This window comes from Nematolebias whitei, chromosome 1, assembly GCF_014905685.2.
Source record: "Nematolebias whitei isolate Nwh7 chromosome 1, NemWhi1, whole genome shotgun sequence".
Taxonomy (NCBI): Eukaryota; Metazoa; Chordata; class Actinopteri; order Cyprinodontiformes; family Rivulidae; genus Nematolebias; species Nematolebias whitei.
This window is the reverse complement of record NC_056498.1, coordinates 64073664-64098942: the sequence shown is the minus strand read 5'-3', so window position 1 is coordinate 64098942 and position 25279 is coordinate 64073664. Positions and strand designations below refer to the sequence as shown.

Genomic DNA, 25279 nt, shown 5'->3' with positions numbered 1-25279 from the left:
ACGTTCAGTTTAAACTATAAACCGTGCTGCTTCATTATATTTCCAAGGTCAGGAAAAATGATCAGTCTAACTCATTAAAAATCATTCACAGACTATTAAAACACCAATTACACACTAACCTGATGGATTATCACTGACGTTAACCATTATGTGGCACAAAATGCAAAATATCTGCTCAGACTAATTAGAACCTAGTGAGGTTTCTTTTTCTTTTTTTTCAGAAGAAGAGAAACCCTGAGTGGTTGAAATCAAATATTACAAATAATGCATCCGATTTTCTACTATTGATATTATCTTTTGAATGTAGGCAAAGATAAATTGAGAGTTTGAAGTACACTTTGTTGCCAAACTATTTCTATTTTCTTGTACAAGGGAATTAGGATGGAAGAGTTTATTTTGTGTGTGTGTGTGTGTGTGTTCTGCCTCTGTCAGATTGAACTGTTACCCCTCTGGCCTAGTAACCGTAGGCTGTTGTCACATACAGAAGTTTGATTTTGTTGCGATGATGGATGACCTTGTTTTCTTAATTCTTGTAGAACTTTAAAGAAAGAGAAAGTTTACACAGGTGCTACTAAGACTTGAGCTTAAAGTATAATCGAGCTTGTTTTGGGTAACTCAAAAATAAAGATTTTGAAACATTAAAAAATTTAATTTTCAAATTCAAAAAAGCATATTTAATGACAAACAGTACAAATAAGAGCGAGCACAGAGATAGAGATGCACATTTCAAAACTTGTTCCGAATCAGAATCCGAATAAACTTTATTATCATTGTACCGAGATACAGCGAGATTATGTTCGTACAGTCGTCCAAAAGATGGGCGGAGTGCACGTTGCTGCTGCTACAGGAGCATGGCCTCTTATTCTTTATCAGAATACTTTTTAGATAAATAGAAAAAGGGAAAAGTCATGAGGATGGATAGTGGTATTACAAAAAGATCTCTTCACATCTTATCCTATCAAAAAACTCTACCAGCGAGCACATTTATAAACTCATTACATACGCATTTGACGGCAAGACGGTTAGATTTGTCCATGAAGCACTTCCAGATAGGCCATAGTCCTGATAAGTTATTGGTCAGTCGGCAGTTCTGATAAGCTTGCACAGAAGCTCTCGGGGGGGCGATAGACAAAGCTTTTTTCTTAGTTTACCCATGTCCCAGGAGAAATTTGATAGTCGGCCTGCTTTCGAGGCCAAACGGGGGAGTCAGATTCAGATAAGCTACAACTGTTGCTTTCTTCAGGCAGACTGTGTTTTTCAGTCCTGCTGGTACTTTCGATCCAAAATGGCCAGATTTGTGGGCATTCTACTGATCAGTGCTATGAGCCTACTTCAAGGTTGTCTCCAACATGCCGTCGAGTCCTAGAGGCCGCAGGTGGCCTGCGACCCTCACAAACTGTTCATGTCAAAAGTTAAAATCTATCCCCTTCAATTAACTTAAAATGTAAATAAATTAAACAAAATAGTGATGAACAAATAACATTAAATTAAATTTGTGATTGTTTCAACAACAAGAATAGTTCATGGAATGTTTTTATGTCCGTATTGACAAGCAATTGGTGACTTAAGTGAATGTGGAAAAAAAAAAAAAAAGATTTTGTGATTCTATCAGTGCTGAAACCCAGTACTCATTTCTGTTTTGTGTTCATTGTTAAACACATTTATTAGTTTCGAAAAGGCACTTTTTAAATTATGTACCAACAGTTTTATGTGCTTGATTTACATGTTAATAAGAAAAGTTATTGACCCTATGAGTCGTTTAACAAATAAAAATAGTAGAAAATATCCATTAAACTGGTCTAGGTGGTGAGAAATGATGATACGATTACAAAAATGGTATATGAAAGTTGTAGCCATCAATAAAAACAGTGATGTTTTTAATTATCTGTTTTATAATTCAATAAAAAAAAAAAAATCAGTTAAACCGTCATTTATTTTGAACACATTGTCGTGTCTTTATCTTTGTTCCTCCAGGCAGGTATTTGGTTTGTAGCTAATTAATGTTGTGCGAGTTCTTTCTAATTTATCTTTTCTGTTCCATTGTCGTAATAAAATACAGCACAAACTTTTCAAACCGATTTATTTATATATAAAGTGCATTCCAATACAAAATGATGGAATCTTTTAATTTTATTGGTTTAAACCATTTAAAAAGTGGGTCGACATATTTACAAGTTAAAACCAGAGGAACAAGAAAAAAGTATATAAAATGTTATTTCTGGAGTTATTTTTTTTCTTGCTGGTATTAAAAGCAGATTACTATAGTAACATTTACATAATACTGGTACAAAATTACAACATTTAATAAAATGCATAACAATGTGACTCAGATGTTTAGTTTGATTGCTGACGAGCTGAACTGGCTTTTGGCTGCAGTGTGCAGAATTCCTCATCAGGTTTGAAATATATTGCTGTCTCTTAATAAGTGGGCAATTCACTTCAACATCACCACTCAGCACATACTAAACGCAACAACTGCTCTGTTATTCCAACAAAGGTGACTGTTTGATTCTCCAGCTGCCTTCATCAGGCAAACATTATCTGGAATATCTTTTTACTTCCCTTCTAAATGTGACTAAGTGCAACAGAAAGAGTAATTTTGGAAATCTTTTAGTGCATGTGGTGTACTCTGCAGCAGAAACCACATAAAACAAGGCTCATACCTCCTCAAGGACATCAGCAAGCTTGCTCAGGATATCCTCCTGTAGGTCATGAAATGTGGGGACACTGCAGGAGAAAGAAAAAAGCAGTTTTTAAACCGACTGGTGGATAGGCTCTTAGATAATACAGACAGAGTCTTTTGTGTTTGTGATATGAATCGATCTAGTGATTAAAATCTCCTTGACAGCTTGACCCAAGTGGATTTAATCTTCAGACATCCAGAATCCGTTTTTTTTTTTTTCTTTCTATGACAGTGTGAGGCAGGAGCTAAATAGCTTACTGAGGCGCACAGAGTTAGATGGTGACCGTGTATATATAAGCAGTATTTCAAGCAACTGCTACGTTATTTTGTACGTCGAGCAATTTTTGCCCAGGGTCATATAGTTTGGTGTAAAAAAAGGTCTTCAAGATCTAGAAATTTTATTCAACCGTAAAACTGCAGGTAACCATGGTAACTGTTTGTATCAAAGCTCAAAAATCTGCAATCAAAAGGTGACCGATCAAACAGCCTACACTGGAGCTCTCTGCCAGGAAAATATTCTCTCTTCAAACGATAGAGCAAAAATTCAGATCATCAGTAGACAAGAACTGGACTTTTTTTTAATTTAATTTAATTTTTTTTAACTAAAATAACTTTTTAGAATGACACGTCCACTCACTTTTTACATAAATGAAAATTGTATCTTTTTCATATCTTACTTGAGAAATAGATCCACGTTGATCAAGTAATCTACCTCCTTCCTGTGTCATATATTTGTATGCAACAGTAGTAGATACACTATTGATTTTTTTAACAATCTGATTAAAAAAGAAAGTATTTTTAATGTTTTAAATCAAACAATCCCGGCATTTGTTAAAAGCTTGTTCCTACACATTAACTTGAATGGAATTAACTTTTCAGTCATCGTCACGTCAGTCTTCATCTATTTCCATTTTACGAGGCCTCTGCTTTGTGTTTGTTTTGCCACTTATCACTAATTTGAAAATAATTTGAGCGTTGTAAAAGGCCCCTAACTCAATCTAATGGAAAAGCTTTTTTTTTTCTGTGCATGACAGATGGTTTATTAAATAAACTAACTGAAGATGTTATCTTTGAAAGCACTGTCACTAGCCTCTGATGTGTAGCTTAAATGATTAATCTTGCAACACCTTCTTCCGTTTTTTTATTCACACAAATACATAAAGAAAACATTTCCATTTAGATGCAGCCTGCTTACTTTTCCACATGGCTGCAAGTGCTTAGTTTGAAACAGCTGCTCAGTGACAAATCTGGCTTGTGATCTGAGGTGAGCAACATAAATATATTCAGCAGGAACACAGAACATACTTTTTTAGACTGTATTGCACTCTTACAGTATGCATGTATGAATAATTCAAAACAAACCTGGCAACGTGTGTCGTTAAAGTGTACAGCATCGGATGTGATGATTGAATACATCAATATGAGGCTGGCCAATATGTTTGTTCCGGTGCTTCCAGGCAGCTTGAATGAATGCAATCTGCTTGTTATCAAGTGGACTAAATAAAAACTGGTCTAATGTTTATCAAGAGGGGGGGAGAAAATAACCCGTCTTGATGAATAAAGGGCTTATCTTCTGATCATCTCTCCCCTCTGAGTTTCTCTCTCTGCTCATTTTCCATGTTTTATTACAGTAATCTGAACCATCTTGTCTCAGCCTCCAGACCTGGGCCTCGGGTCTGGATCCTTATGCTGCTCCTTCCTGAATGGAGGCACTAGATTACAAGCCGGGCCATTAACAGGCAACCCCACTCTGTGATTTATAGAGTTTCAAACACTGAAGCTGTGAAGCTACTAACACAAACAATAAGCTTCTGAGGTTGTGCATGTCTGACCAAACAGCTTACTATAGCTGTGTTACAGTTGAGTAGTTATTAAATGCTAGTGGATGAATGTTGCTTTATAAATGTAATTGTTATTAAAAATATTTAATACAATTACAACCTGGTCTAATGTTTATCAAGGGAGGGGGGAGGAGAAAATAACCCAACTAGATGAATAAAGGGCTTATCTTCTGATCATCTCTCCCTCTGAGTTTCCCTCTTTCTCTCTGCTCTACTACTATCTCTCAGATCTGAGGCAATGTGTTCAACATAACGGTACTTTTTCCAGTTATCTAAATTGTTAACAATGGTGTACCACAAGGCTCAGTCTTAGGACCCACCCTGTTCAAAATCTACTTAGGTAATGTAGGTCAGATCATCCCTGATGCATCATTAAATTTCTATGCTGATACAGTTGTTTACTGTCGAGCTAAAACAGTTGCTTTCCAGCTTTTGCAGTCTGCTTTTGATATCCTCCATTCTGATTTGTTCCTTCTCAAAATTGTACTAAACACAGACAAAACCAAAGGGATGTTGTTTTCAAACAGGAAGTTGGTCCCAGCAATTTCTCCTTCAATTTTATCCTCAAATGGTGTTTCTATTGAGTTTGTCAATTCCTATAAATATTTGGGTATCTTGGTCAATTCGCAACTCTTTCTTAAGCTCCACGTGGAAAACTTGGTAAAGAAACTGAAAGTTAAATTGGGTTTCTTTTTCAGAAATAAATCCGGTCTAACTGAATGCTAGGAAACACCTTGTAACTGCGACTTTCCTTCCCTCCATTGGCTATGGTGACATAATTACATGAACACTCCTACAAGGACCCTGCAGATGTTGGATGCTGTCTATCATGGTGCACTAAGATTCATAACTGGCTGTAATTATTGTACCTATCACTTCACTCTGTATTCACTGGTAAACTGGTCATCATTAACTTCACACAGACTCTCTCACTGGTACATTTTCATCTTTAAATCACTTCTTGGTCTGTTGGCTTCATACATCTCCTCCTACATGTCTCTGTGTGCGTGCAGCTACAGCGTGCGCTCTCAGGACATTATTACCTGCAGTGTTCCCTCAGTGCGGACTGAACTAGACAAAAAAGCCTTCTCCTACTCCGCTCCTGTTTCCTGGAATATCTTACAAAAAGATCTGAAGCTCTCGACCTTGACCTCTCTAAGTGGCTTCAAACATCTGCTAAGTTCATGTGAAAAACCAATGTAGACATATTCCTGTTTTTAGTTTTCTACTTCACTTTATAACGTAGCTGTTTCGGTTTCATTTTGTAAAATTTCATTTTCTTCCATTTATTTTTTCAATTTATATGCTTTCTTTTATGATTGTCTACTGTTGTTATCATTCTTTGTTGAAATCAGGTCTCGTAAATAAGTCATCAAGGCTCAATGAGACTAACCTGTATAAATACAGGTTGAATGAAAATTACATTTATAAGACTTAGTGCAAAGCAAAAGGCATGTTTTAAAAACTATATCTTGCAGACAGCTGAAAGAAAACTCAAGAAGAAAAATAAACTCATCAACAAATCTGCTGGGCTTTTTGTTTTATGCCTTTTAGCTACGTTATTGTTCAAAGTGGGAGTGGGCAGGGAGTTGAGTACCCAACTAAACACGTCAGAACAGAAATATGTGTATTCTGAACCTAGACAAGCTCATGCAATAAACATTACTCGTACTCTTCTTGATGCAATACATTAGAGAGGTTCGAAATACAAGCTGTAGAGTACGCTCAACTGCTGTTTGTAATACAATGTGGGATCCGTGTTTATTCTGAGTGTTCCTCCTCCACATATTATAAGAGCAAATATATAATCTCACAGCAGTTAAAGGGTGGGGATAGGCTCACGAGAAGCACTGAGCCTTTGTTCTCCGCTTAAACCTAAGCTCTTTATTAGATCTTCTTCCGAGGAGCACAACGGGAATATAATTATGTGCTTATTAACAAATGCTACCATTAATCTCTGATTTCCCCCTAGACACCCCTTTATAAACCAAACACGCAGAGAACGTCTATTAAATATTTACTTATCTCTCTGGACTGTTATGTAAGAACTGCACCAGGAGAGCTTCACTTTATAAACTTATTTTTTACGTGATAAGTAAAATAAAAAAAGAAAGAAAAGTTTTGACATTTTTTCCAGTCCCAGTGTATTAAAAGTTTACTTTTCCTATATGCATAAAATATTAACAAATTAAAACTATGTATTTATACTGCACGTCTTAAGATTTAGGCTTTATGATCAAAGTGTCTAAACATGGCACAGACTGCTGTAATGAGACTTTAGCAACTAATTGGTTGAGACTGAGTGAATAATAATTGTCCCCTTAGCAGTAAAGATATATTAAGATAAAACCCTTTTTGTTTAAAGGAAACTATAATTAGCCGTGAAATATGAGATAGTTTCCTATTGTCTCTGAAGGATAATAACCTGTATCATCTTAAAACTAGACATTTTGTCTTATATTGTGTTTTAAGTGGACGGCATGGTGGTACAGAACACCGCTGCTGCTGGGCTGCCAGCTCTCGTTTTCTTATGTGGTTTTTATGCAACCTGTCAATCAATCCAGAAGGCGTGTCAGCCAATGACCAATCGGCGACCTCAGTTTGTCTCGAAGGTAAACGCTCCTTGTCTGCGGAGCTGACTGCAGCCGCTCAGGGTGGACGTTCGAGTACGAAGTCTCAACCGTCTGCGGACAGTGTGTGTCGAGTCCGCACGGATAAAGGTCTGCGCGAGTGTACTGGAGCCTTAAGAGACCTCTGAGCCCTGCAGTTACTTCTAAGTGCTTCACATAACCACTTGTATTATTTCTATGGGGACTGTGATAGAACTACCATTTAAATAATACAACTGTCTCCTTAATGGAATTATTGCACATGAGGAAAAAAAACAGAATTTCTGTAGATAATAAATAGATAATTAAACAATGCTAAAATCGTAACTTTTTTGTCCATATTGGAAACCTGTGATCTAAAGTCAGTTATGTCAGTCACTTTCAATTAAATCAGTTTATTTAACTCGCATCAACTCACAACAAATGTTGTCTCAGAGCACTGTACAAAAACATTCACAATATCTTATTTAACAATCAGGGGCCTCAGCATATGGATCAGCAACCACCTAATCAGAATCAAGGGAAATTTTAAGATTCGGTTCAAAAATTAAATATATATATATATATATATATTAAGAATAACTCAAATGTCAGGAGCTTTACTTTTGAATTTGGAAAATAAATTCTGCACAGTACAGTGCATAGCTGAGTTGAAGCAAAGTCAAGTATGAAGTTCGGAGAATATAGAGTCCTGCATGTAACATAAGGAAAGGATTACATAATTTCTGTAATTGGCCTGAAGACCAAAGTGGATAAGAGCTGAAAAGACATAGCTGGTAAAGAGATTCACGATGTAATTGCAAGTCCCCCTTCAGTCTTTTGATGTGTTTTCTTTTATCCTGTACTCTATGCGGCATGAAAACGTGTCTGGATGCCTTTTAAATGATAATATGCTCTTGTAAAAAAGAAGTGGTTATTGCTTTGTCCACTTTTATACAGATAAAGGCATTAAAGTTCAATGCAAAGATGAATGACGCCATCTGTAGCAGGTGCCATCTAACTTATTGCTGAAAAGAACGATTTCAAAACCTTCCAAGAAAAAGTTTGCATATCATCTGAATTCATTCTGTTAATTCATTCACTGCATTTCAGATCAAAGACCTATTCAGGCTTTTTGCCTGTCTCGATGAGACAATACAGCGTGCTTTCTCACCTTTTCAGAAACTCCATGTACTCCGTGTGCTTAATGAGCCCCGTCCTCATCATGATCGTCTGAAAGCATTGTCGGTCGATGGCCCACAGCTTCACATTTGTTAAAGCTGGACAAAAAACACACACAAGCATCTTCATGAAAGACGAGTTGTATCCTCGGGGATTCAGAATAACGCAGCAGTACGTACAGTTTGTGCAAATTACAAGCAGGCAGAGCAGCAGCTTTGTGTTTTGCACAGAGACAATGGTAAATATTTTCTGCTTATGGAATCACGTCTCAGAGGTTATAGCGTAGAAATTCAACCTTCAAGTTATGGTTATTAAAAAAGGGTTTTTATTGACGTGTTTTCTGGTGCCTTTATTCTAGCCTGCAGAGGAAAACAAAGCTTTTCTGGTCAATTATTTATTTTACGTACAAGTTTAGAGTTTAATTGGTAATATTGGAAAACTCTGCATGGTTGGCTTGCTTTAATGCTGCAGCATTTTTAATTGACTCGAGGTCATGGATGTGACTAGACTATATGCTTTTTATTATTAGTTTAATCCCTTAAATTGTTCTTTGTTCCATAGGAAATTATCAAAAGTTTTAACACAAAGAAAACACAGTAACTTCTGTAAGATATTCTGCTACAATTTGGATTTAAACATTTGAGTGTTTGTGTTTAAAGGTTGCAAACTGCACTGGCCCTCAGGTAATACAAAAAGCATTATTTCACTCAAGGGGAAAATAAATAAAGACATGGGGACTTTGTTGTAGTTTTGTCACCTTTAATTGCAATTGATTTTTTTTTTTCCACCAGATGACAGGGTACTGGAGAGCCCTCATGTCCTGAATGGACCCATGCAGATGGGTATGCCATTGATTCCTGGAGTGAGTGGAAGATGGTGTGCCTATCTGTGCTGTCCATGGAGGACATAGAAGATGTGTACATTATTGGATTTATGATGACAGGGTTTCTGCTTTTTGGAATCGGTGGATACCTTGGACATCGACAAATTAGGAAGATGTCGGCAGCAGTTTCTGCCGTGTTAAAGCGGCCAGCCTTATGTGAAGGACTAATCCATGTCTCAAGCTCTCAAACTCATATGCTTACTGAGCTTAACCACAAGCTAGATGTGATTTCTGAGAATCCTAGGCCACTTGAGGCTCCTGGAACTCACCAGCATGAAGGATTCAATCTTGGAGAATGTTAAATCGAGCAAGGACCGGGCGCAATGTCCACTAATTCTGGCTGTTTGCATTCACGGTTGCAGCAGAATTTGAAGGCAGAAAACAGTCTGGCGGCCCAAACAATTGTTGTTTATCTAAATTTGGCCTCCCCACTGGCCTTGGGCAGGCCAACTTATCTCAAATTGCTCCTAGAGGTTATGTAAACTATAAGCTCTGATGCTGATAGACACTGTACCATCTTATCAGAACTTGGGAACTTTCTGGAGTGTTTATAGACAACTCACCACCTTTGTCGACCTCTATGCATACATGTATTATGTCATTGTATGTTGCAGCTTTATGTTGCGAGGTCTTTTTTTAATGTTGCATTTTTTTATACTGTTTCCTGGCCAGGAAATGGTATGAGACATGATTTATTTTGGATTCCTCCACCCTCGTGTTCTCTTTTTCTCATCTGCCTGTATGTTGTATGTAACAGATCTCTCTTATAAACGAGTCTTCGAGGCTCAATGGAAACTAACCTGTATAAATAAAGGTCTAATAATAATAATAATAATTTTCATTATGATATTGATTTTAGCATTATAACATTTACTAATTTTAATCTCTTTTGCAATGTTATTCTTTTATTGGTTATTACATAAACATAGCACAAAAGGTAAGAAAATTTGTGTTTGGTAAAGTTATTGATTTATTTGATTGCAACAATGCTTTTTGGCTATAAAACTCATATCCTTGGAAAGCCTGTTTATTTCTCCCTAAATGGTGCCACATTTGTAGGGAAAGCACATTTGTAGGATGAGCAGCAGAGTTGAGAATGTGGGTTGGTCCATAAAAGCATCGTATCTTTTCTTCCAGTGCCAAACAACTTATTCTGCTCTTGACTATTGTTTTGAGCTTCGGGTGTCCCAGAAAATCATTTCTCCACATTTCAAGATCAAATTCTATCCTTCAAGATTACAACATCCTCCAGTGCAGGATTTAACAGAGAAAACCTCTAGAATACAGAGGTGGGGAAGCCAGAAAAGCCTGCCTGCAGTCCTGACCTCAACCCCATTGAACACCTATGGGATTAGCTTGGGCATGCTGTTCATTTCAGAGTGACCAACACAACCACACTGGCTGACTTACTGACAAATGCTGAGTGAAGAATTGGATGTCATCCCACAGCAGTGGGTACCAGGCTGTTAAAGCTGTGTATGGTTCTTCCACGTGCTACTGAGGTCTGGTTGTTAAATTAATAAATTACTAAATTCAAATATGTCTGTTTCTCCACACTTCAGTCATATAGTGCAATGAGAGAAAATGCATTTCCTGCAAAAATGCAATGTGGATGCTTATTGCTGAAGAACTTGCAGAAAAACTGCTGAAATTAGCTAAAAACTGCAAAAAAGTAACTGAAAAAGATTAAGCTTAAATTAGCAGAAGAAAGCAGAAAGAACATGTTTGTCAAAAGAAGCAGAAATGAGCACCAAAATGTTAAAATTATCGGAAAAAAAAAAAAGAAATTTGCAAAAACAAACAAACAAAAAAAAAACAGTTGAAAAGCAGTTAAAAAAGCAGAATCTTAAATTACCAGAAGGAAGTAGAGAGAGCACATTTTGCTAAATTAGGCAGAGAAAAGTTGAGATGAGTGTAAAAATGTGGCATTAGCTGAAAAGGCTAAAATTAACAAAAAACAGCTAAATAGTAGATGAAAAAAAACTGAAATTAGCAGAAATAAGCAGAAAGGAGCACATCAAGCTGAAATTAGCAGAAAGAAGTTAGTTAGGCTGAAAGAAGCAGAAATGAGCACAAAAAGTGGAAATTATATGAAAGCAGCTGAAATAAGCTAAAAATGCTAAAACACTAGCTGAAAATATAGAACAAGCTTAAATTAGCAGAAGAAAGCAGAAATAACATGTTTGCCCAATTAGGCTGACAGAAGCAAAAATGAGCACAAAAAGTGGAAATTATCTGAAAAAAAGCTGAAATTAGCAATAATTAGCTGAAAAGTAGCTTAAAGGGGATTAAAAAAAGCTGAAATTACAAGAAGGAAATGGAGAGTGTATTTTTGCTGAATTAGGCTGACAAAAATTTAAATTAGTGCAAAAAATGTGAAAGTAGCTGAAAAAGCTTAAATTAGCATAAAAACAGCTATATATTAGCTGAAATAGTACAAAACCTGAAACTTGCAGAAATAAGCTGAAAGGAGCATAACAAGCTGAAATTAACAGGAAAAAAGTTAGAAGAAGCAGAAAAATGTTGTAGTTAACAGAAAGAATCTGAAAGGAGCACAAAACAGCTGAAAAAAAAAACAGATGAAATTACCGGGTAGCTGAAAAAATTTTGAATTTGCACAAAGAAGCTGAAATAAGCTGAACCAGAACAAAAAGTGAAAGAAGCAGTAAAAGTTGCAAACAGATCTAAAGATTTGAATGAGGTAAAATGAGCTCAATTCATTTTCTATGAGACAAAATGTGGCATAAAAGGCTAAATATTTCAAAACGCTAAAGTTGCACTAAAACCAAAAGCCAATGCACATTTCTCCTGAAAGTGCTGAACATTTTGATATATGATTTGTTTCAAATAGTTGAAAACTGCGGGATGAGAATTACGCCAAATATGTACAGAAGAAAAATGGATCATAATAGTGTGACCGCTTCATAAGCATCGACACATTAAACAACCCCAAACACAAATCAATGGTAGGATAAGCTGTTTAGCATGTTGTGAAGAATTGTTAGAATAAAGACATGATCAACCAAACAGAAATTAGCATACTTTGTGTTTTAGCTTTATATACTGCAAATGTTTATGCTGTGATGACAGAAAAAAGTGCTATAGTTAATCCAGTATGTAACACTGTATGCAACACTTGTTTTCACATCCTCTTCAAAATGTACATGTTCTCCCAACAGTCTGCAGATTAACATTTAAAAAGCCAAAATACGTCCAAAATCTCTTTTAATTTATCACTTTTCTTCCTGGCAATTAATTGATGCACGCATGCATGTTTTTAAAATTCTATTTTTATTGTTCTGTTTTCAGTGCTTTAAGTCTGAGCAGCTCTTTTCTTTGGAAACTTCCAGTCAGTTTTGATCAAAATATGTTCCACCTCAACAAATCAGAGTTGAAAAAACAGAATCCGCTGAAAACCAGGTCATGTGGGTTTTCATCAGCGCAATAGACCTCTAACCCACAGCTGAATGTCGTTTTTTTTTAAATTTCCTAATTCAATCCTATTTCACAGAAAAGATTGGGTTGTTGAGGCAGAAACTTAACAACAAAATGTAAAAAGAACTCCATTCATCTCTCGGTCCTTTTGTTAAACGACTGTCTTTTCATTTTGTTGATAGCAGTTTATTATAATTATTATGACTGCATGGGCCACATCATTATATAAGTATCATCCTCTGCAAGCGAGGGCTCTTATTTCAACTTCAATACATCAATTGTGCTATTGCTCAATAGAAGAGGACAAATAAAGTGAAAGAAATCTACAATCTGATCCAATGAGAAGGACTGAAAATCCCCCGGGTGTTGACTGGACATGTAATATTGGAAAGAGAAAAAAAAAATCAGATAACGGTCCACTTGATATTTTGTCTGAGTGGCACTCCTGTTCATCCTATCTCATCCTCCTAAAACTTCTCACAGACTTAAAGATTTTTTTCTCCCTTCAGTAACCTCTGAAGTTTATGTTTTTAGAGGATTCTCCTTTTTTATCCCCCATAATATTGAAGTCCACAACTGACAGTGCATTATCATAGGAGTAGCAGTGTGTCATGGACGCTGTTACATCTTATAAATGTGCTGACCAAGTCCTGACATGACAACACAGGTGGGAGTCCTCAAGTGAATGATTTCCAATTGTAACTTGTTTTTTCTTTGAATATAATCATGAATGAGCAGGTAAAGAAACAAAAGGATGGATATGGATGAATCCATGCGTGCATTCAGTATCACATGTGCAATATTATCATGACATGACAAGACGAAGTGCGGGTGAAGATTCTCGATCATTCAGGACACGGTAAACCCATTAAAAAAAAAACGTTAACCAACAAAACAACTGGACTTCTATTCTGTAGCCGAAGACATTTTGCTTCCCATCCGGGAGGCTTTATGCTTTATCAATAAGAAAATAAATGTGAATGTTAATGTTTTTCATAGGATTATGGGGGGGGGGGGGGGGATGTGCAGATTGGGGGTTGGGGAGTGGATTTGACATAACAAAGTTTGCCAAAACATACACAAACCTGAATCATAGATGGATCATATTATTTTCAAGTGCACACAGATAAAATACATTCAGTACATGCTGCTCTTTGTACTTACATACAAATACTCACAAGAAAAGCAGTGGGTATTATAGTTCAAGTTCAAGTAGGTTTTATTGTCATTCGTATCACATGTGGTACATGAGGTGGAACGATATTGTGTACACAGGGTCCCATCCAACAATAACAAAAATATACAGTGTATAAAGAAAGAGCAATAAGGATCTAAGATATAAACTAAGAAATGCACTAAACACTAATAGTGCAAAACAATACGCTGAACAACAGCAGCACGAACATGAGTACAAAAGAATGGGTATGGCAGCATGAGATCAGCAGCATGGATAATCAGCAGCACATATCACCAAAGTGGCATTACAGTGATTTTTTTTTAAAATTTTATAACAGCCATGAAAGCAGCTAAACACACATTTTCCATTATACTGTATTGTGTTTTGTTTCCACATAAGCTTTTCAGAAACATTACTAGTGTCAGTCACATCTGGATCTAGTTACGCCTTTTTTTTAATCAAAATGTCTATTTGTGATGGGTTCATGTAGAAAATCAGGACAAATTACTCCAAGAAAGCCTGCAACCCCAACAAATCTTGATTGTAAAAATAGGTTTACAGAAAAAAATGATTTGACCCAGAAGCACCCAGAGTGGGAGTTCAGACAATATTGGTCAGTATGTAGCGTGTATGTAATGGTGTGCTCTGTAGGGAAGTGGGAGTACAGGGCGCTGGGAAATAAGATATGTAAGGAGCCTGCAGCACACTGCAGTAGGTAAATGTATTATTCTTAGACTTGGGTAAATTGCAGTGAGACTCAGGCGGCTAGTTAAGATGTGCTGAGGGTACAGATAAATGTATTAATGCCCATGTGGATTACTGACTATTAGGTTCCCGGCTTTCTGTGAGGCAGAACTCGAGAAATGTGGATGTTTCCTGGAAAACACTTGTTTCAGTGATTATTGGCTTTACAGGCGTAAAAATCAAACCCACAGGTGTGTAATAAATATACAGCCCAAAGGGTCACCTAAAGATCAATAAATTAGATTTTAATGCTGAGGCTAGTGGCAGACCAAAGTTTATCCTGGATATAGTGGTTTAAACCCCTTTTAACTTGTTAAATTTATCCATCCAGCCATCCATCCATCTACTGCTGCCTCTGCAATTGGATTGCAGAGGCAGCAGCTTGAGCAAGGAGGCCCAGACATCTCTTTCCACAGCCACCTCTTCCAGATCTTCTGGGAGGACGCCAAGATGTTCCCAGGCCAACCGAGAGACATAGACTGTCCAACATGTCCTGGGTCTTCCCCGGGTCTCCTCCCAGTCAGACATGCCAGAAGCACCTCCCTAGGGAGCCGTCAATTCTTACCAGATGCCCAAACCACCTCAACTGGCTCCTCTCAGTGTGGAGGAGCAGTGGTTCTACCCCAAGTCTTGCCCAGATAACTGAACTTCTCACCCTATCTCTAAGGGAGAGTCCAGCTACCCTGCGGAGGAAACTCATTTCAATCACCTGTATCCACGATCTCATTCTTTTGGTCACTACCCAGAGTTCGTAGCCATAGGTGAGGGTAGGAACATAGACCGACCAATAAACAGAGCTTCACCTTACAGCTCAGCTCCCTCGTCAACATAACGGACTGGCACAGGGTTCGCAATACTGCAGACCAATCTGTCTGTCAGTCTCATGCTCCATTCTTGCCTCACTTGTGAACAAAACTCCAAGATACTTGAACTCCTCCACTTGAAGCAGAACCTCACCCTTGACCTGAAGAGAGCAAGCCACCCTTTTCCGATTGAGGAGCACTTGGAGGTGCTGCTTCTCATCAAAATTTTAAAAGTATATTTACTCAAAGCATTATAATGCAAATATGAAAGATATTTACTAAGTGCCTTCACGACACTGTCATAAAACAGACAAGGTTTTCTGATGTTTTTTTTTTTTTTGGCTTACTTTTGGAAAACCCTGGATTCAGTTTGGGAATCTGTTTACCAACGATCACTTCTGTTACTAACATTTCTTTGCTTCCCTTTATGTTTACTCTCCTCTGTTTCTGTGTTACCAGAAAATTGCTGTTCTGCCTTGTTTCTGTACCTCCTGTTTATTTGCTTTCTGTATATATATATATATTTTTTTGGTTTTCCTTCGGATTTATGCATCAGGTTTAGTCAATAAAACTGTTTATTTCTTTTACTGTCCATCTTTTGTCCTCCGCCTTTCAACAGCACTTTGAGATATTTCTTTATAAACCACAGTAATCCAAAGTGAAAGTGCTTTTTCTGACTCATTTATTTGCATTTATAATCATTTGAATTTTACATGTTACTTTTATCATTTAAATCATTCTCATCCTGCTGATAAATGTTTTGCACACTGTTTGGCCCTGAAAGCTCGTTTAAACTCAACACGGTCTCAGTTTTAAAAAGGAGTCATGTGTAGCCTCCTTTATTTTCTCTGTTTTAATCCTTGATTGAAGAAGTGATTGTAATCTGTCACCCCTCAAATATTTTCTTTAATGGATCAATAGCCTTGAATGTTAATGCTGTCAAACTTCCGGTTCAGCAGCCACACTAAGCCAAAAATAAAACAGGAGGCAGGAGGTGTAAATAAGATGAAGGGTGCAGGAAAAAGGCACATGTGCAGTGGAAATACTCACTCCTGCATGTGGTTCAGTCATAACTCACTATAACTGAATTTCAGCTTGGAGAATTATGTAAATACTCTTTGTGTCAATACTTATAAACTAATTGTTGCTTAAATGACATATATGTAGGATGGCTGTTTATATATTTTTATGTTTTATCCATGCTTTTTGGTCATAACACTTTTACATTCAAACAGTTCTCCGATCTTGATTTATTTATTTTATTGATTTATTTGGTGAGAATTAGAAGGTTCTGGTTCATGACCTAACTGGTTCATGCATTTGTCATGTCTAGACTGGACTATTGCAATGGTTTATTATCTGGGTGTCCAAATACTTCTTTAAAAAGTCTTCAGTTGACCCAAAATGCTGCTGCCAGAGTCTTAGCTGGAGTTAGTAGGAGAGATCATATCTCTCCAGTTTTAGCTTCTCTCCTTTGGCTCCTTGTCAAATTCAAAATTAAATTCAAAATCTTACTTCTAACCTACAAAGCTCTTAACAACCTAGCTCCATCTTATATTACAGATCTTATTGTCCCATATTTTCCCAACAGAGCACTTTGCTCTCAGACTGCAGACTTGCTTGTGGTTCCTATAGTTTCCTAAAGCAGAATGGGAGGAAGATCTTTCAGTTATCAGGATCCTCTCTTGTGGAACCAACTTCCAGTTTCTGTCTGTGAGGCTGACACATTGTCCAGTTTTAAGACTGGGCTGAAGACTTTCCTTTATGATAAATCCTATAGTTAGGGTTGGCTTGTTATGCTGCCATATGCTTAAACTACTGGAGAACAAATTGACCTCATTTCCTTAAATGAATTGTTACATTTAAATAGTTTTCATTTAATACTGTTTCTATCTTAACCTGTGATTCTTGACCTGCCATTGTGTATCTGTTCCTCCTTCCTGTTCCTCTCAAACCAATGGCCGCTTGTCCTGAGCCTGGTTCTGCAGGAGGTTTCTTCGACATGAGGGAGTTTTTCCTTTCCACTGTTGCCTTCATGCTTGCTCAAGGCAAGCTGCTTTTCAAATAAATAATGTTATTAACTTCCATCCATCCATCCATCCATTTTCTTTACCCGTTTGTTCCATTTTGGGTCACGGGGGTCGCTGGTGCCCATGTCCAGCAATCACTGTGCGAGGGGCGGGGTACACCCTGGACGGGTCGCAAGTCCATCACAGGGCCACATAGAGACAAACGAGACAAACAATCATTCACTCTCTCACTCACACCTAGGGACAATTTAGAGTTACCAATCAGCCTAACTTGCATGTTTTTGGTCTGTGGGAGGAAACCGGAGTACCCGGAGAAAACCCACGCATGCACGGAGAGAACATGCAAACTCCACCCAGAAAGGCCCCTGGACCGGGGTTTGAACCAGGGACCTTCTCACTGAGAGGCAGCAGCTCTACCAGTTGCGCCACCGTGCTGCCGTTATTAACTTCCATCCATCCATTATCTTTTACCCGCTTCTTTCATTTTGGGTCACAGGGGTCGCCGGTGCCCATGTCCAGCAATCACTGTGCAAGAGGTACATGAAGGACAGGTCGCAAGTCCATCACAGGGACACATAGAGACAAACAAGACAAACAATCATTCACTCTCTCACTCACACCTAGGGACAATTTAGAGTTACCAATCAGCCTAACATGCATGTTTTTGGTCTGTGGGAGGAAAGTGGAGTACCCAGAGAACACCCACACATGCACTGAGAGAACATGCAAACTCCACCAAGATAGGCCCCCGGACCAGGATTTGAACCAGCAACCTTCTCTCTGAAGGCATGTTATTAACTTGCTTTTTATAAATATGAATGTTTCTGTTCAGTGCCCTGAGATGACTTCTGTTATGACTTGCTGCTATATAAATGAACTGAATTGAATTGAAAGATTCAGACACTACACAATTTTTTACATTTTACTTTAAAAAAAAAATTAGATTTTCAATAGGGGTGACCTGCTCATGGGTCGATTTGACATAAATTTGAATTCAGAGGCTTGTAGATTCTGCTGGGCTTTTAAATAAAAATATCACAGTGTCAAAATGAATGGCTCTTCACTTTTGATTAACGCCTCTTTTGACCAAATGGGTTGATCTACAGTCTCTCCAGAAACATTAACTGGGCTTCATGTCATCTGAGCAGACACACGTTTTACTTATTTATTTATTTTGTTTTTTATTCTATTTTTATTGTTTGCATACAGATCTCACCTAGCAGATGATTCGGATGCTGCAAACGTATAGCCAATTGCATTTCTATCACGTGTTTGGAAAACACATGGACATACCCACAGAAACACGTGTCCAGAAAGGTCATTTTATGTGATATTGTTATCAAAATTGGACTGTCAATAGGTCAGACTTGATTGCATAGCTTCATTTGATTTTCCAGTCCATACCTTGATTCTCTCAGTATGCCGTAAGGTAAAAATAAAATGTTAGATTTTGAGTGTTCCAATATCAATAAATACTGTACATGCTAGTTATACTTAATATATTTTGACTGCTATGGTTAAGAAATTCAGGGTTACCTTCACAGAGAGACCAAGATGTTGGGTATTCCAAATGGTTCAAGAATTACATTTTTCAATAACCCTTGGCTGTACATCTATAACATTTGTAGAGTCTAATTTAAGATGGCCACTAAAGATAATCCACGCTAGTTATCTCAGTCAGTTTTACAAATACTGAGTTCAAATCTGATGCTACCGAAACTGAGGGTTATTCACAATGAATGCTCTGAGTGTGACATCCCATAATGCCACATGAAAATGTGCATATTATATTCAAGGATTGGCCAAAACTCCTGCAACTTTAATTAATGCTGACTTTGGAAACTTAAAAGTGAAAAAAAGGTTCCAGAGAGTAAAAATCATTGTTGTATTTACATATGCGATGAACTTGTTAAAAAAAACAACAACATTAAACTGGATTTTGCCTGTTGCAACAACATTATTTGTTCCAATTTTTTATGCATCCACAAAAACAAAAAAACAACAGTGTGACGGCCAATAAACAATATTTTTGCCCTAAAAAAATGATTCCAAATGAATTATTATTCTGAAATTGTAACTCTCAGAATCGGTTCACTATGTCTTGAAAACACAATAAAAACTATATTACAAAACACTAGCAGAGGACAAAAGATGTTTCTGAAAGTCATATCCTCTGCTAGCTGTTAAAAAAAATAAAAAAATAAAAAAAGACAAGAAAAAATAAAACGGCAAAGGTCTAACACAAGACCTAACAGATGCATACAGCTGCTGTGGACCAGTTTTAGACCAATGGCTTTTCAGGAATTTCTTTGTGCAGGAAGATACAATTGTATCTCTTTGATACAGTGACTTTTATCTTCTTTTTTCCTTTCTCGTAGATGGAACCAGTGAAATGAGTCTGGCTTCTTTAAAGCAAAATATAAAAATAAGATGAGCAGCTTAAGAGTTTTGCAAAAAATGGTTTTAGACAGAAACCAGGTGGCAGAATGAGTATTCGCTATTTTATTCTCTACATATTCAACTGTCAAATGATCTGCTTTGATTATCCGCCGACTGCAGCTCCCAGCTTTTACCGTTACTGTCGAGGTGATCAAAACAAGTGGAAGAGAAAACGTGTCGCAAAACCTTACGAACATGAGTCTCGCATGACTGTAATCATTTTCGCACTTGTAAATTATTAACCCCGTGGTAATCCAGCTCTGAGAGGAGTGTTGTCTCCAAACTAATTAGTGAGAGCAGTCACCATAAGAAAAATAATATTTTGGTTTGTCTTAAAGGCATTTATATTGTTTTTTATCATTGACGTAAAACATTTTCAGTGTTCAAACTGCCTACGCCCGCTGTTTAACTTTCATTTTTCTGGCTCTGAAACGAAGACACAGACACGTCCAAAACCACCAAGTGACGTGAACTCTGTGTTTTGATTCGGAAAGCCTCGTGGGAGTCGTGCCTTCAGAGCCGGGTGGTGGAACAGAGCAATCTCCTTCCCCCCTAAGTCATTAATAACATCAGCCAAGTCTGATTATATCTATACAAGCGTGAGAAAGCAGGACAGGTCATTTACAAGCAACGTTGAAAAGAAAGAAAAAAAAAAAAACCTAAACATTTCTCATAAACGTGGTTAAGGTATTTTTTATTTTTTAATAGTGCAAATCTACAAAGAGACTGAGCTGAGTTTGTTAGGAGAACTGCTTCTCTAAGTGTGGACTGGTAGTTAGTGATCTTATGACAGCTTTCATATTTCAGTAAATAACAGAGCTGGCTTTATCAGGAATAATCTCCAGCTGTCAATTCTGCCAATAGTCCCCCTACGAGGAAGTCCATAGTTGGAACAGCAGCTGCCTGAAAAGTACTCGGCAGCATCATCGCACCTGGCATCCACAAATAATGTTCTGTTAGGCGGTGCTGCTTGCAGCATCAATAAAACAGGTTAACTCTCCACCATCATGCTAAAAAACAACTGCAAAAATGTACAGAATCTAAAGAAACAAACAAATTTGTCATAAATCTAATACAGGTAGGCATTTTTAAGCTTAGAAAAAGGAGCAGTTCTGCAGCTGAGCAGACCAGAACAGGATAACTTCAAAAAGTGGTTCAGTGTTTTATGTCATGGACAACTTCGGCAAAAAGGAGGAGGTCATGCAGCTGAAGGTGGAGGCAGACAAGAAGGTCAAAGCATCCGGCTCATTCCTCTGAGAAATGTTTGGGTAAAAAATGCTCTCTTGCTGTTTACCTCTCTTGAGAGAGTTTAAAGACCCTCTTCTCACCAACAACTACCACCCGGACCGGTCCTGACACCACAATCATGCTGCTAACAGGATTATACTGCTAACAGAACCATGCTGCTAACAGGACCATGCTGCTAAAAAAGCCACACTGCTAAAAGTACCATGCTGCCAACAGGAACACACTGCTAAAAGAACAACACTGCTAACAGGACCACACTGCAAAAAGGATCATGCTGCTAACAGGATCACACTGCAAACAGGACCAAGCAGCTAACAGGATTATACTGATAACAGGACCAAGCAGCTAACAGGATCGTGCTGCTAACAGCTCCACACTGCTGACAGGATCATGCTGCTAACAGGACCAAACTGCTAATAGAACCATGCTGCTAACAGGACCATGCAGCTAAAAGAGCCACACTGCTAAAAGTATCATGCTGCCAACAGGAACACACTGATAAAATAACCAAACAGCTAACAGGACCACACTGCTAACAGGATCATGCTGCTAACAGGAACACACTGCTAATAGGATCATGCTGCTAACAGGACCATTCTGCTAACAGAATCACACTGCTAGCAGTAGCATGCAGTTAACAAGATTCTGCTGCTAACAGGACCATGCTGCTAAAAGAGCCACACTGCTAAAAGTACCACGCTGCCAACAGGAACACACTGCTAAAAGAACCACACCGCTAACAGGAACACACTGCTAACATGATCATGATGCTAACAGGATCAGGTTGCTAACAGGTCCACACTGCTAACAGGATCATGCTGCTAACAGGACCATTCTGCTAACAGAATCACACTACTAGCAGTACCATGCTGCTAACAGGATCCTGCTGCTAGCAGGACCCTGCTACTAACAGGATCCTGCTGCTAACTGAACCACTCTGCTAAGAGAACCTCACTGCTAACAGGATCAAGCTTCTAAGAGAACCTCACTGCTAACAGGATCCCACTGCTAACAGGACCACACTGCTAACAGGACCATGCTGCTAACAGGACCACACTGCTAACAGAACCACACTGCTAACAGGACCATGCTGCTAACAGGATCCCGCTGCTAACAGAACCACTCTGCTAAGAGAACCTCACTGCTAACATGACCATGCTTCTAAGAGAACCTCACTGCTAACATAATCCTGCTGCTAACAGGACCACACTGCTAACAGAACCACACTGCTAACAGGACCATGCTGTTAACACGATCTTGCTGCTAACAGAACCACTCTGCTAAGGGAACCTCACTGCTAACAGAACCACTCTCCTAACAGGACCATGCTGCTAATAGTAATGTTTTTAAAACACTTTTTTATTTTAATTGCTCTTTATTGTCAGTTTTATACAGGTCTCTCTTGAAAATGAGTCTTCGCGACTCAATGAGGCCACCTTTATTAAAAAAAGTTAAATAAATACAACATTGATGATGTCGTATTGCAACAATCTAAAATTTCCTGTAAGATGTTGATTCTATCTGTAGTTATATATATATATACTGTATATATATTACAAAAACATGTCTGAACTAGTGGTGTGAAGACTAAGTGATATGTATTGTACAAATACACATGCCCATGATGTGAATGCATTTGTGGAGCAGTCAAATTCAAGTACATTTTATCAAAAATTTTATAAAAAGATAATATTTTGGTTGGTTTAAAATTGTAATAAATTATCATCACATGTTAATCTACCAGTTTCAATAAAAAATATTTTGCTGTCATTTGTACACAGAGTTAAAGCAATAAACCATATGCATATGTTTCGATAGAGTGACCTAAGACTGTTTCTGTTGTGACTTGGCACTATATAAATAAACTGTATTGAATTGAAATAAACAATCCATTTTTTATTTTTTTTTTGTGATTGAAACTAATACTATTTTGCTTATAATAAAACCTCTCTTTGAGGATTTTCTCAAACCATTCAAGAATCAGTTTCATTCGCCGGGTTCTGCTGGCCTTGTGCGCTCTGAGTCATCGTTCACACTCTCACACCAAAGATTGTATCCATTAGTTTTAAAACCATCATTTAAAGGTCACTCTTTGGGTGGTCGAATAAAACGGGAGGAAATGCCTGATAGTCACTCTGCAAGCAGGTGCACAAACTAAACACCCACATATGCATGCAGTAAAATCACAACACAAGTGATGTCATGATCACATTATTAAGCATGTCAAATGACAATTATTTGTTGTTGATTTTTTTTTTGCATGCAAAATGCAGATGGCTTTTAGAAGCATCACAAGTTTTGGATGTGTTTAATGATAAATCAATATATAGAGCAGCATTCAAATTTACCCACATTTTAACTATGATGGCCTTCAAAGGTCACATATGAGGGTTATTATATTTATTGCTCGTTGAGTCTGAACAAAATGCCACAACAATCCATCTTTTAAGCACTCAGAGACACCGGCACAGTGTGCAAATGTTAATATTTGTTGGTGCTTGGGGAACAGTCAAAAGAAAATAAGCTTAGGTTATTTTAATTGCTTTGTCACCAAGAACAAGCAAAAAAGTAATTTAATTGGGCCAAAATGTGCATTTTAAATCAAAAGTGTTATTGAAACTTTGCTAAAATGCCGAAATGTTTCAAATGTACCAGAAATGAAAGTATTGTTATGATAATAAGAAACATATCTGGATTGTGCTGACAGATGGAACTAACAGAAAGAAGAAGAAACGAGCAAATGTTCATAAATAACTATTTTTATTCATGGCTTAAAATTGGCATAATTTCAAGATTTTGTTCCCAATTTATTCAAGTTTTACAAAACTGCAAACACTTCACAGAAACCATGCAGAGAAATAAAAAATAATGTTATTGTTGGTATTATATAAAAAATATCCTTAATAGTTCATTAAAAGGAATACTGGCCCAATCTAAATAGTGTCCTTTAAATACCAACTTTTTTCTTTCTTTTATGAACATTTTTATTAAAAATAATTCATCTCTTCTTTTCCCAAACAGGTTTCACTTGACAGCTGTGATGTAAACAGTGCAATGAGGAGCGCTGCTGACTTCTTTGCCTTCTCTCTGCGGTATCTGAACACTGATCAAAAAATTACCTTTTCAGTATGAATTGCTCTCTCGTTGCTCTGTGAGATAAATTGTAATTATTTCTTGTCCTCATTATTACAGATATTCAACCTGAAGTCGTTGGCTGCGGAGGAAATCAGTTTGAATAACTTGATAAATTTCATTCTGCCGGGCTGAAGAAAATCAAATGGAGGAAATGAAGTGTGTTTGCAATTCATCAGCAGCTTGGTTATTTTTAGGCCCTCGTCCAGGTTGCATCAGGTGAGCCCGTCTCGGTAAACATGACAGGATCTTTGAACATTTTAAACAGAGTTAAAGATTTGTCAGGCTGGGAAAGGCTGTTTGTACTTGTTTTTCATTTTCATTTCCTGTAAGAGTATAATACTAAATTAGTAAGCATCTTATTAGGCGTAAATATATTTGTTTTATGTTTTGGCTCCCACAAAAACAGACACACGTTAGCTTTTCATCTGTGCCTTTCTGTCATTTAACTCAGATGTTTTATTCCCTGCTGAGAAAAAAAAAAACCATCAGACCTCTGCACCCAAAAATAACTAAGCAATCCAGACCCCCCACCCCCCATTTTGCCACAGTGGGATGAATGCAGAACGCTTGAACACCCGGAGAGCGAACAGTCATCATCGCCTGAATGGATTTTTTTATTTATGTTTTTTTGATGTAACTTCAATTATTTTGACAGGAAGCCTCTTTACGCTGCAAGACGCCAGTATCCAGCTCTTCAGTAACGTCCATGAAGAAACTGCTCATTTTAGATTTAAAAGACTAATCATTAAAAAAAAAAACTATAAGCTTGAACCAATAGGGGGGCCCAGAGACGATAAATGACTTTCTCTTTTTTAGGCTCCTGAGTGGAAAAACAATTATCTGATGTCTCAACTATAATTACATTTTATAAATCTATTTAAATGATAATGTCTGGTTGTTAATATTTCTCTTGATTTTTTGAAGACTTGCACGCAGACACAGCTCATGAGCAGAGTTGTCACTCAGACACCAGCCCTTACAGTCGGTTTCATTGTGTTGCTAATAGCAACCACTGCTGGCACCACGGCAACCCTCTATTGGCAGACCTTTTATTAGCAATCCTTAAAATACGATCTAAAAACAGGCATTAA

General features: G+C 37.5%; 1 protein-coding gene across 3 annotated transcripts in view; it reads right to left on the bottom strand.

Moving 5' to 3' along the window:
- LOC119413007 (cGMP-dependent protein kinase 1) overlaps positions 1 to 25279 on the bottom strand; it is a 130933-nt gene that overhangs the window by 31277 nt on the left and 74377 nt on the right. For all 3 annotated transcript variants that reach the window (XM_037680036.1, XM_037680028.1, XM_037680021.1), the window contains exons 4-5: positions 8287 to 8392; positions 2664 to 2727 (exon numbers count right to left, since the gene is read on the bottom strand). In XM_037680036.1, the coding sequence (XP_037535964.1) occupies positions 2664 to 2727; positions 8287 to 8392 (170 nt within the window). The remainder of the gene's footprint in view (positions 1 to 2663; positions 2728 to 8286; positions 8393 to 25279) is intronic.